The following is a 14,164-nucleotide window of genomic DNA, read 5'->3' as shown; positions in this document are numbered from 1 at the left end:
TGCAATGACAAACGATCATCACTTAATATTCTTGTCAACTCATTATTCTAATATTTTTAACTTCTAATTAAATGAGTCGTCCAATGGTTAAGCTTTTGCAATAGTTTTTTTTTTTTTTGAATTTAACTTATTCATCCTCATTATTTAAAATGTTCATAAAACCTCCTCATTTAATATGGGATAACTGTAGATTTTGAAAATTATATATGGACTTTTGATGTACTTTATCATAAAAGTATAGAACATGTCTTCATTTTGTCCCGTAAGTTCTAGCCATGATAACATTAATAATCTTATTAAGCATTAACACACAAAATAGATAATATTAGATCAATTTTGGGCGTTTTCTTTGCATTGGAAAGCATAATTGGTCGTACAGGTAAATCGGTTTTTTAAAGACCGGTTTTCGTTTTAAGCTATAAGAAACAAATTTTATTTTAATTTTTTACTCAAATTTAATAATACTGTGATATTAGTTGTTATACTTGATATTAATATTTAACAAAAAAAAAACATCAACATACTTCTATTTTTAATCCAAAACAGCAACATACTTTTAAATGAATATTTTCGAATGACAAATAAACACCCAACGCAAATGATTCGTCGAAAAGAAATTTTGATTCCTTGAAATATAACATGTTTTTGAATGGACATAAGTGACACAACAAATTATTCGCCGCCGCTGCTTTGCGCGGGTAACGACTAGTATATATATATATATATATATATATATATATATATATATATATATATATATATATATATATATATATAGATGATTTTTTTGAGTTTTTATTTATTTATTTATTTATTTTTTATTTTGTCTAATATTATTGTTTGATTTAACATTTGTTTGGTGTAACGAATACATATTTGCTAATCTTGTTTGATTTATCAGTTTTTGTGGTAAAATTAGGAGTAAATTACTGAAATCGTCCCTGTGGTTTGGTCAAAATTGCACGTTTGGTCCCTAACTTTTTTTTTGCACTCGGATCGTCCCTGTGGTTTGATTTTGTTGCATTTTTCGTCCATGTGGTTTGATTTTGTTGCATTTTTCGTCCCTTACATACATAAAGTTAGGGACCAAACATGCAACTTTTACCAAACCATAGGGACGAAAAACACAACAAAATCAAACCACAGGGACGACCCGAGTGCAAAAAAAAAGTTAGGGACCAAACGTGCAATTTTGACCAAACCACAGGGACGATTTCAGTAATTTACTCTAAAATTAGTAAAGTACGTTCTTGTTTTTGTTTTTATATTATTTACTAATGGTATTGTTTGTTCTATATTTTTGAAGCCCGCCATATCAGAAAAAATTATTCATAAAGAACATGAGGAATCTGAGCACCTTAAGTAACTATGCAAAAACGTATGGAAGAACTTTGGAGTAAATATATGCAAAGGCGGTACAAACAATTAGTTTTATGTTTGTAATTATTTTGTATTTGAAACTTTCTAGATTAGGTTTATGAATTTGTTATTTGAAACTTTTGTATATTTGGAATTTGAAACTTTATATATTAACTTTATAGATTTGGTATTTGAAAATTTTGTAGATTTGGTATTCGAACCTGTCTAGATTAATTTTATGGATTCTACTGAAATTTGTTTTGTTCATATTACATTTTTTAATTAGTTATAAAAAATTTGAATTTTCTGTAAATTGTAAAAGTATAAACTTTTAAATCTGTTACGTAACCCACATAATCATTCCAAAAAAAAAATATACGTGGATAATCCGTGGGTAAAAATCTATGTATAAACCATAGGTAATAGAGTCCTGGAAAAGTCGTGGGGAACAAGTCTATGGATATTTCGTTGGTAATCCAGCTATTTGTGGATAAGGTGTGGATAACGTGGTCATAGATAATATGTGGATAAAAAACCATGGTAAATCGGTGGGTAATTTCGAGGGTAATCTATGGGAAAAAAATTACCCAGGAGTCTTGTTTCTTGGAAAATTTGTGGGTAAAGACCATTATCTACATATATTGGCGTGGATGAAGATATGTTTTTTGTAGTGAGATCCGAGTGAATGAATACCCATAGTGATTTGGGATATTGGACAAAGAACATAGCTTGTTAACAGAAAATGATTTTAACCTTTAAATGACATCATTTTTTGTGGACAATAGATCTCATGAACAATGGTTTTAAGGTTTTCGTATAAGTCAGTTTTATTTTAACATTTTTAATCATAAAAATTAGAAAGCTACGAAGTGTTTAAAAAAAACGATAAACCAAATCTCATTTGAGGGGTCATTAACCTGATATACGGCTTACATGGGAGGTTAATCCTAAAACAATATCAATATTTTTGAGTCTGTGATAGTCTGAACTCTGGACCTTTTATGTGGAATTTTAAACTTACCACCAGGTTTCAATTGTGGGGCTACCCAAGTCTTCTTACAAAGTGTAGTAATAAAAATTTAGTAGGTGAAACTTAACTACTCAGGTGTGACCATGACCATTGGTTAATTCTATAATTGTAGGAAGCATGAAGATGCATTAAATAAGTAAACAGGAAAAATAATAAGTCCATGACATACAACTGTTCACTCCATGGATTTAAAGAAATTAATGACAAAGAAATAGATGAACAAGAACATGAAAGCAACATAGAACACAATCTGAACAGGAAAACCAATCATAAATTAACCAAGCAACCAAATCAATAACTTTCTGCAACACATAATGGCAAGCGCTTTCCTCCATGTCCACTGCAAACAAAAGCAAAACAGAACATACTCTATGACATTTTCTTGTAAACACAGCTAACCACTAGTAGATTTAAACTTATTTTAGATATTTCATTGCCGGTTTTCTGGATGTGGCATATTGTGAACGCAAGTTTGATGGAGCCAAGAACCAAAAAAAAATGGTCAATCTCTCAGCATTGATGTTTGAGTTCTTATCTTTTAGAAAATTAGTTATGTTTTTTTCTACTAGAAGAGATTAAGATTTGGTAAAAGACCGAGAGATATGAATACATCAATACATACCTACTATGCGGTCTTTACTGATCCAGGTAGGCGCATAGGCTTCACACATGCAACCACATTTTGATTCTCAACGTCTGGATGTATCTTCTTCTTTAAAATCTTTTTCATCATCTTTCACAACATTGGGATAAATTAGAGACATAGATAGATAGATAGATGGGTAGGTACATAGATAATTAGATACACCGGGATAGAGATAGAGGCTCACTCTGTTTATTTTCTTGATGATGTGAGTTGTATTGTCTTTAGTAGTGAGCTTCGTATTAGAGATTAAGGCCACCCTATCATCATTTGAAGCATGCTTTTTGTTGGATTCAGTAGTATGGAAGTGACCTTTGACATGATCTTCATTAGCCAACCTCTTGTTTTTCAACAAGTTCGTTTCTGAATCAGCCGAAAATAGATCGGCTAGAGTGGTTCTTTGTCCAGTCTTCCTTACCCTTTTAACCTCATCAACATCTACACCTTCCGGATCCTCCACATCTTTACGATCATCTGTTTTAGAAACTTCATCACATTGTAGGTGATCATCTTTCTGATCATGAAAGAACCCATGCTTACAAGCTTTTAACACCAATGGAAATTCCATTTCTAGTTCCTGCTCTCCGTTGTCGTCCTCATCACCATTGTCAGCAACAAATAACTCTTTACGACTGATTTCACACAAATACGTGTCTTCTTTGGGCTCTGAACCTTTCAATAATGCAGGATCAAATCCTAATGTTCCAATAGCAAGTATGCCTTCTTTCCAACCATCAAACACACTATCAAAGGCTACATGTTCAAGCAGCACGGGCTTGCCGTCCTTCCCATTTTGAGTAACCTCATTTGTGGCACCATGGCCAGCTTCATCTATCAAAATATAATTATGAACAACATTTAGAAATATATTATAGAAAAAAACGCATAATTGAAGCAGGAATGTCACCTTTGTGATTAAACCGACGAACCCAGTTGAAGATCTGTGTAAAATATTGACAAAATCATGTTATTTAAAAGGTGACAGAGATATATAAGATATTCATGACGTTTTATTTTTTTTTTTTAAAAACTCCATGGTATCTAACCATCAAAATATATACCTTCATTTCCTTGTTTCTCAAGTGGATGGAGTTGATAAATAGCGCACACAACTAGTTTTATGCATATGAGGGTGAACGTAAAGATTATAGTCAATGAGTATAGAAGAGGAAAATATAGACGAAAGTGAGAGGGCAGGAGGGGGGGCTAACATTGCGGGGGGTTCATATGGCAACACGTATCACAATCCAAAGGGCCCGTCAACATAAGGTATGTTTGCCTTTTCTTTTTCTCCCTTCATAATACAAAACATTATTTGATGTTCAATTTGGATCTTAGTTGCAACTAGAACGCTTCATGTTAAATCAATATCTTTGACTATTTAATTATCCGGTCAAACTTTGTTCGAAACTGGGTAATCATCATGCACAAAGCAAATGGATTAATAGAGTGACACTCAATGATTTCCCATCTCAAAATGTGGATCTAATGCAAATTAACCCTTGAAAAAGAAGAGTTGAATTAGATTATAAAATGAAGCACACATGTTACCTGCCATATAAACTATGGACATGCATGTTGGAGATTTATAATTGTTTTGATATATAGGATAGAATAAGAAGCGACATTATGCATGCATCAACAAACAGAAAGAGTTGTTCAGGCTGAAGAGAAAGATAGGGAAAGACCCCTCTTGATCCTTGACCTTTGTGGACCATTACATGCATATACTTGTGCTGTACATTTGACTGCTAGTGCCATGTCTTTTATTATAGAAAAATGAAAGTCATGATGCAACAAAGATAAGATACGATTGACTGTATACAACCGTGGTATATCTTTAAGCTAAGTAGCATTCCCTGCAACAATTAGCCTTTAGCAACTGAAATTAGCTACGTCCCAACGACTTATTAATCGAACAGCCGGCCCTAATTAAGGGGTGCATAGGCTAGAGTTTTAATCAAGTTATATAGTTGATATATATATATATATATATATATATATATATATATATATATATATATATATATATGAGTTTATTCAAAATTGTACATATATATAAGTTGAGTACGTAGCTCAATTGAACATATAAGTTGACTAGCTCAGATTTATGTTTTTCATTCATGTTATGGTTTTAGCCATCACTTTATGCACATATTTCACAGTCAACCCCCCTTTACAACGTTTACTTTATTACTAAACTTTTATAGATAGCACATATTTCACAGTCAACCCCCCTTTACAACGTTTACTTTATTACTAAACTTTTATAGATTTCCATATGTACCTTTTTAATTTATTTACTTTTGTTTTTCGTGTAACAATTCACGCTCTTAAATTTAGTTTTTATTGATAATATTGCCCTATAATTATTGAAAAGAGAAATTTCAAGGTTGTCGATAAAAAACATAAAGACTTCAAAGAAGAAATTGAAGAATAAATATTAGCTAAGACCAAACCCTAATGGGCTAAATCCTAAAGGCCCATAAACATGTGGGCTAACAACATATAGGCTAACATCCACCCTCAAACTCACAATGTCACACCAATAAGCATTGAGAATTTGTCACACAAGAAACAAAATCGAGATGCCGATAGAGATTTCATAAAAAATATCGGCAAGTTGGAAGGTTTTGATGAAACAAACGGAAGTGATATGGTTCCGAGCTGTAAGTGATGACGGGTGAAGTGACAATCAATCTCAATGTGTTTCGTCCGCTCATGGAAAACAAGATTCTTCGCAATTTGTATCACACTTTTGCTATCACAATGCAGGGGAGTAGGTGAAGAAATGTGAACTCCTATATCCGCAAGAAGCCACCGTGACCAGATAATCTCACATGTAGTTACAGCCATAACACGATACTCAGCCTCCGTGGAAGATCTAGAGACAACGTCCTGTTTTTTGCTCTTCCTGGATATGAGAGACTCTTCAAGAAATACGCAAAATCTGGTGGTGGATTTACGATCATGACGATCGCCATCCCAATTAGCGTCACTATAGGCACGTAACTCAAGAGAAGACGTCGAGGGAAACAAAAGGGTTTGAAACTGAGTGCCACGAAGATATCTCAGAATACAGAGTATAGCTCCCCAATGAACAGAGGTAGGAGCCGTAACAAATTGACTGACAACATGAACAACATGAGCAATATCTGGAAGAGTAACTGTGAGATAAACCAAACTTCCCACAATGGTACGATAAAGATTCGGATCGAAAAAAGGAACACCATCAGTAGGAGAGTACCGTGCATTGGTTTCAAGAGGAGTATCAACAGTCCGATTGTTAGAGAGGCCCGTCCATGTAAACAAGTCATATTTAGTCTGAAAATAAAGATACTCTTTCTTAGACTGAGCTACTTCAATACCCAATAAATAATACAACAAGCCCAAATCCTTCACAGCAAATCAATGAGCTAGATCATGCTTCAAAGACTCAATACCACGATGGTCATCACCAGTAATAATCATGTCATCCACATATAGGGACAAAGGAATTCATCCTGCACTCAAACATGTATTGAACAAAGTCGAATCATTATTACTCTGGACAAATCCAAGAGAGGTAATCATTGTGGAGAATTTCTCAAACCAAGCACGAGGTGCTTGGTGACAAACCTCACTCGGATGGTGCTAAATTCCTGGGGGAGGAGATATATAAACCTCTTCGTGGAGGTCACCATTCAAAAAATCATTCTTGACATCCATTTGAAAGATCTTCCACTGTCGAACGGATGCAACCGCAATCATAGTATGGACTGTCCTCATCTTTGCCACTAGGGCAAAGGTCTCCTCATAGTCAAAACCGTACCGTTAGGAACATTTTGCTACAAGTATGGCCTTGTACCGCTCTACAGACCCATCAACTTTTGTTTATATCGTGTACACCCAACGACAACAAATCACATGTTTCCCAGGAGGAAGGGAACCAAATCCCATGTATGAGTCTGATGAAGAGCAGTGAGTTCCTCAGCCATAACATTCTACCAAAAAGGATCTAATGCAACTTCTCTATACGACTCAGGTTCAGACAGATGATGAATGTTCGCTATAAATGAAGCAAATGGTCCTGAGTATGTATACTAAGCAAAATCTGGAAGCTTTGCGGACTTGATAGGACGAGTAGATCTCCTTAGGGGTGGTGGACGTGGGTCATCTATCTCAACGGCATAGATGAGTCTCGAGCCTCTATATCCTCATCAAAAGGATCAATATGAAGAAGATCCGACTTCGTTACATTGTGGGTTGTAGCAGGAATCGAGTAGAAAGAAATATGTTCCAAAAAGTGACATACTGGAAAACATATAGCTTCTGATTAACAGGATCATAACAATGATATTGTTTATGTCCAACAACATACCCCAAGAATACATAAATATCAGATTTCGGTCCCAACTTGTTCCTCTTAACATGAGGACAAAGAACAAAACAACTATCTAAAGACTCGTAGAGCAGAGTAGTCTTCTAGGTGACCATATAGCTTCTCAAAAAGAGACATTCCTGAATTTAATGCAACAGGGATACGATTAATCACATAAAGAGCAGTTAAGACTGATTCTCCCCAAAAGGCACTAGGAATGAGGGGGCTGTTTCAACAATATGATGGTGTTTTTGTTCTCCCACACCGTTTTGTTAAGGAGTATCAGTGCACGATGACCGGTGTATGGTACCATCAGAAGCAAGTAATTGAGTAAAATCATTATAGGTATATTCACCCCCTAAGTCACACCTAAAGCACTTTATCACAACAGAATGTTAAGTTTTAACAAGAGCTCTAAAATAGTTGTAAATGCTAATAAAATCATATATGTGTTTCGTAAGATAAACCCAGGTATATCGAGTATAATCATCTTTAAAAGATACATAATCGGTCGACCCATCCTTTGTGGATAGTGGTGCAGGGCCCCACACATCAGAATGAATAATATCAAAAGGAGCAATAGAACAAGACATACTTTTACTGAAAGGTAAAACAGAGAATTTTGCCAGTTTGCAACCACTACAATCAGAAATATCACAAGTGTTCAAATAAACCAAAACACCACTAGAGGCTAAAAAATTTACCCATGATACAGACACATGTCACGAGAATGTAACGCTCGTTTCAGGTATCATTTATTTCTCAAGATTTTAGGGTTTTAGATTGGAACTCGATGAGTTGGGGAGCTCCAACTCGTCGAGTAGAGATCATTTTGGACGCGAGACTTAGGGTCTACTCAACGAGTTGGAAGGCCCCAACTCAACGAGTAGATGTTGTAAAGGAAAACCTTAGTTTTCATGGGTTTGTACCGTATTTAAAGAATTTATGGCTCATTTGTGGCCTCCTTCATCGTCCTTACTGTCCAGAGAGAAAACCTAGCCGTGCTTTAGTGCTTTCTTGAGTGTGTGTGAGCTTTAAAGAGTAATTCTTGTGCTCTTTGGAAGGAAACTTGAAGATTGAATAGATTGAAGTGAGGAAGAGGCTATAGATCCGACATCTACCTTGTGTTAACAACCATTTGGAGGTAAAAAAATCTTTACCTTGACCTCTTGTTTCTTAGATCTTCTCCCATGGAAGTTTAGCAATGGAAGTTTAGTGCATTTTTAGCCCATTTTGGAACCATTTTCGGAGTTGAGCATGATTTGAAGTTGTGACTTCAGATCTTGACACCTTAGGCCTCCTTGGGTATAAAGATTCAAGCTTTGGCCATCCTCCATGCCCTAAACCTTGTATGAGACTTAGTTTTAGTGTTTTAGCCTTTTAAGGCCTTGCATGCATGTAAAGTTTGCAACTTTATGTGGTATTTCAGTCCTAAGGGGCTGGATCTGTAGTTCGGGGCTTTGGATTCGACTGGAAGGACTGAATATGTTAAGACAGGGAAAAACTCAACGAGTTGCCCTGGCAACTCGACGAGTTGGATCGGGTTTTCCAGTTTTCGGTATGCAGAGTAAACTCGGCGAGTTGATAAGATAACTCGACGAGTTAGTTAGGGTTTTTCCCGACTTTGTGAACCCTGAAGGAACTCGTCAAGTTGCTAGATGCACTTGACGAGTTGGGTCAACATGGACTGTTGACCTTGACTTTGACCAGGGTTGACCAAGTTTGACTTTGGGGGTATTTTTGGTATTTCAGGATTTTGACAAAGTTAGTCACGTGATGGTTGTAGGCAGTGGAGTTGGAGCTGCGGGTTGGGACTTATCTTATCTTATCAGTTCTTGATATGTGAGTCTTCTCACCATACCAATGGGTCTAAGGCACCAAGGCCGACCCATTTTTTGTTATGTGATATGCTAGTTGGTTATGTGATATGTGTTATGCTAGTTATTTGTGATACTTGCAAGAAAGACCTCGTGGGGGGGGGGGGGGGGTCCCGTGGAACTTATGTATAAGACCTTGGAGGGTTTCCAAGGAATCCTTAGTAAAGACCTCGGGGGTTCCCTTGGCACTTGGGTATAAGACCTTGGAGGGTTTCTAGGGCATCCTTGGGCTAAGACATCGGGGGGGGGGGGGGGGGGGTTCCCGAGGCATCCGGAGTTAGACCCTGGAGGGTTTCCAGGGCATCCTTGGGCTAAGACCTCGGGGGGTTTCCCGAGGCACCCGGAGTAAGACCATGGAGGGTTTCCAGAGCATCCCTATATGTTGTATGCATGGCTTATGTGGTTTATGTAGCTTTTATAGCTAATATGTATTATATGATTATATGGATTGTGTGGGGTATGCTTTGGGGAACTCACTAAGCATTAGCTTACAGTTTGTTGATTTGGTTCAGGTACTTCTAAGCCTAAGGGCAATGGCAATGCTTGATGGCGCGGTGTGCACTCTCCAACATTTTATATGGGGACACTCTGATATTTGAAATAAAATGTTGTCACACCCCCAAACCGGTACGGCGGAAACGTTCGAGGGCGGAGGACGTCATGTACATTATCACAACAATTGTATAATAGTAATCAAAGCAACAACCACCATTGTATTAATAACATAGTATTTACATTGTGTTCAAAAACATTACTTGTTTAACATTAAAACAATAGCAAAAGATAAGACGAAATGCTAATAAAATCCGTCTTCGTAACGCCTGAGAAGGATATCTGTCTACTATCATTCCTGAGAATACAAGTAGTTTGAAAAAGTTTCAACATTAAAGTTGGTGAGTTCATAAGTATTTTGTTTGAAAAGGTATGTTCTCGTTATTGAAAATGTTACTATTTTCTTCCAGAAAATCCAATGTTTTCTTAGTAAATAAATCGTAATCTTAGTACTTTGAAACCAAAAAGTATAAGTTTCTTATGTTTATAACATGTGATTCGAAATTCTGATTCATGTGATTGGTATGACTCAAACTATTACCTCCTATGGTTATTTAATGTATACTAATTATATATGAATAATATCGAACTGACAATCGATTGGGTGATCCTGCCCTAAGCCCACAACCAAACAAGGAACAGGAAGTAAGGCAGAAATTACACATTCCACTGCCTATCAGATACTATTTATATATAACTCTGGAGTATACGCTAAAGAATCGTAGAATTAACAATTAGAGGTCATTTATGTTATACTAGTTTGTAAATAAGTACTCAATCTTTTGTAAAAATGTTCCTAGTTCCACCCGTTCTATTGTAAAGCATTGTTTTCGATGAGTAACCGTATTTGTTTTCAAAAAGTCATATTGTAAACTGTTTACTTGCAAAATAATGATATTTATCCTAGAAAACCCTGTATTTTCCATAAAACCGGTTTGTAGTCTTAAATGTTCCAAGACCGAAAAATATAAGTATAATTGCCATAATTAATTTAATGATACCTAGTTTTATTCATAAAGAAACCTAGCTGAAGTTGTGTTTGCTCTGAAATCTGAATGAAAAGTGAATATCCAAATAAAATTATTTGTAACAACCCAAAATATTTTTGCCTTCTAGCCTTGAAAAAGGTCATTGTAAGGAGTTTTAAGCCTAGTACACTTAAGGAATGAGTGTTAGAAGGTACTCTTCCCCTAACTAAGTTGTATGCTAGAAACACTTGATCTACACTTTGAAATCATCCAATTCTCAAGAACAAAAGGAGTTTACGGCCAAGAGCATCTCCCTTGGCCGTAAACCCCTATAAAGGTGCCATTTGAGCCTTAAACTCTTCCTAAGGCTTGGATTTGAGGCTAGAACACTCCCTTGTGCTTAGTAAGACCTTGAATCATCACCAAACTCATCATCAAAGAGAGTTTACGGCCAGGAGTTTACACCTTGGCCGTAAACCCTTGTAGTTGTCATGATTTGGACCTTAAACACATCTAGACCTTTACTAACCATTGGAACACTTGAGCCTTTGAAACTCCTTGCCTTTGAGACCCAATAAGACACCATTTGGTGAGTTTATGGCCATAGGGTTTATTGTGTGGCCGTAAACACCTCAACACTCTCTATTAAGCTGGTCTTTCTCATCCTTGTGTAGAGCAATGGTCCCTCAAGTTTCCCTAGCCTTCAAACACCCTCTTGTGCATGTTTGACCATGAGTTTACAGCTGTAAACTCCCTTGGCCGTAAACACATGGCCGTGAACACAAACCCTTGGCCTTAAACATCCCTTAGATGAATCACATGTGATTCCAACACTTGGTCAAAGTGTTTCCTAGTCCCGGAAGGTGTTTCCTTTCATATAGTTGCTTATAAACACTATATTCATGCCAATATATGTCATTATATGTCATTTAGGACTTGTTGTGTCTCGGGACTTCATTCGTGGAACTTCTCATCCTTACGCGCTTATTCGTTTGAATCACCCACATAAGGTGAGTTCATACCCCATAATTAATCTTTTAAACTGTTTTAAATGTTTTAAGGGGGGGGGGGGGGGAGGGGAATACAAGTTGAACACAATGATAATTGTGTAATTGTTTGTTATAAACATTTTCAAAAGATTACTTATGTCATTTATAAGTAGTCAAAACATTTAAAAAAAACTCTTTTAAAGTTATGTTACTTTATAGTTTAACAAAACTCCATTTTTAAAGTACCATCATAACTTAGTAGAAAAATGAGTCTTTACAATAACATTTCAAATAAAATACTAGTAAACTATAAGGGGTATAGTTTAGAGGTTCAGTTCATACTAGATACAATACACGATAACATAAAGAGAAACAAGGAGGTAGATACAATACATCAGAGAGACATACTATACACTATACACTATAACAGAACGAACATACTAAGATGCTATAGCATGAGAACATACTAGATCTAATTATACCAATGAATCACTAACTCATTGTTTGTAACAAAAGGTGATAGTTAAATTGGGTATACATGATCAGAAAACTTTAATGTGAATTACACGGCTTGCAATTGTTTGCAGAGGTCGCGTTTGGTCCCCAGAATCTCTTGACAGGGAGAACGTATAGTACGGGCACTAGCCTTCACATTATAACCTTACTAAAACATACATGTTTTAAGGTAATTAGTACTACAGAATGTCAATTCAAAAGACAACTGTGTACTTATAAATTCCCATTACTTTCAGTAAGTGACAGTTCCACTTGAAAGCTAATACAAACTATTTTCGAGTCAAGATAGTTATAAACTAGGGAAAACTTACATTTTACAAACGAAACACAGAACAGTCGGGTCTAGTACATTCAGTAGAAAGGGACCTATAAGGCTAACTTTATGATTCCTTAGTGTATGCATTCAGGGATATATATTAATCAGGTCCGACAGGTAGTAAGATGTGTGCTTTCCGCTTCATTTCCTGTTCCTTGTTTGGTTGTGGGCTTAGAGCAGATACACCCAGCCTATTATCTATCCGAGCTTAGCTATATATATGTTCCGTATACACCAAGTAATCATAAGGGGTACCATGTATGCGTCAGGTCATAGGACACTAATTCAATGCACAGTTTTCTAGTACAAAACATACTTTTCAAATGAAGAACTTTTGGAATACAACACTAGAAACTTAACCAGTAAAGGGTTTAATCCATTTTATTAAACTAGTAAAACTTAAAGGACCTTAGGTGGTTAATTCTATAATACCTTAGTTTATACACCAGGGTTATATATAATTAATATCTGATAGGTAGTTGGATGTGTGCTTTCCGCCTCATTCCCTGTTCCTTGTTTGGGTGTGGGCTTAGGGCAGATTCACACAATTAACTATCTGTTCGATATTAGATTATATATAGCTAGTTTAAACTAAGTGATTATAGAAGGAACTACTGTGGTTATCATTTTATTATAAGAAATTAAGGTTTTCTTAGAGGATCTTTTCATCAAATATAAAGGAACTATTACAGTTAACTCCGTGAGTACCGAGTGAATACGCAGGGGTTATATACAACGAAGATCTAACAAACAATGGGATGTGTGTCTTCCGCCTCATTTCCTGTTCCTTGTTTGGTTGTGGGCTTAGGGCAGATACACACAACCGATTGTTTGTTTACTCTGGGTTTTATATAACTTGTATCCATTTAATACTCATAGAAAGGACTGTAGAGTCATTTTCACTTATATTTCATCAAAGCAGGAAATATAGGATTTTCTGGAGGAACAGGCAAACGTTTCTAAACAGAACTTACTACAACTTACTACAACTTTCTACAAACTTTCTTACTACTTACTACATCACTAAAATCTTATGAACTCACCAGCTTAAATGCTGATCTACGCTTTCAAAATAACTTGTATTCTTAGGAGACCAGTAGACAGGTTCCCGCACTGGGATTCAGAAGATGGAGCCGTATAGCTTCATGTCTTTTTGTTATTTGCTATGTATTCTATATTATGTGAATCACATACTTTGTAAACACTTTCTTTCTAATGAAATGGTTGTTTATTACTTGCTTACTATGATGCATGTCTTATGATACTAAACATGACGTCCTCCGCCCCAGAACGTTTCCGCCGTTGCGGTTTTGGGGTGTGACATTATTTGAATATATATTATTCGTAAATAAATCGTTGTTTTCTCTTTGTGAGTTCTTAAAACCATACTAACCCAGTCGGCCTGATTGCGACGTTTTTTTTTCAAACGTCGAAACGTTAACAACATTTGTCATCCCAGGCCTGCCGACCTAACTGTAGCTAACAATCGGGATGTGGGATTGTCAGTCCCAAATAGATCTATATACAAATATCTCGCTCTCCCTACAAGAGACT

General features: G+C 36.0%; 1 protein-coding gene across 1 annotated transcript; it reads right to left on the bottom strand.

Annotated features, from left to right (window-relative positions):
* Nucleotides 1-2,495: 2,495 nt before the first annotated feature.
* Nucleotides 2,496-4,216, bottom strand: LOC145125346 (protein TILLER ANGLE CONTROL 1-like). The gene is made up of 5 exons (XM_079060809.1): nt 4,094-4,216; nt 3,940-3,973; nt 3,220-3,863; nt 3,012-3,122; nt 2,496-2,729 (listed from the first exon to the last, which is right to left on the bottom strand). Exons 1-4 carry the CDS (start codon nt 4,097-4,099, stop codon nt 3,015-3,017), a joined length of 792 nt encoding a protein of 263 aa, XP_078916935.1. The 5' UTR covers nt 4,100-4,216; the 3' UTR covers nt 2,496-2,729; nt 3,012-3,014.
* Between the last annotated feature and the right edge of the window lie 9,948 nt (nt 4,217-14,164).

This window comes from Lactuca virosa, chromosome 7 (genome assembly GCF_052849685.1).
Source record: "Lactuca virosa cultivar CGN04683 chromosome 7, Lactuca_virosa_CGN04683_v6, whole genome shotgun sequence".
Taxonomy (NCBI): domain Eukaryota; kingdom Viridiplantae; phylum Streptophyta; class Magnoliopsida; order Asterales; family Asteraceae; genus Lactuca; species Lactuca virosa.
Note: the sequence above shows the minus strand (reverse complement) of the source record. Positions and strands in the feature narration are given on the sequence as shown.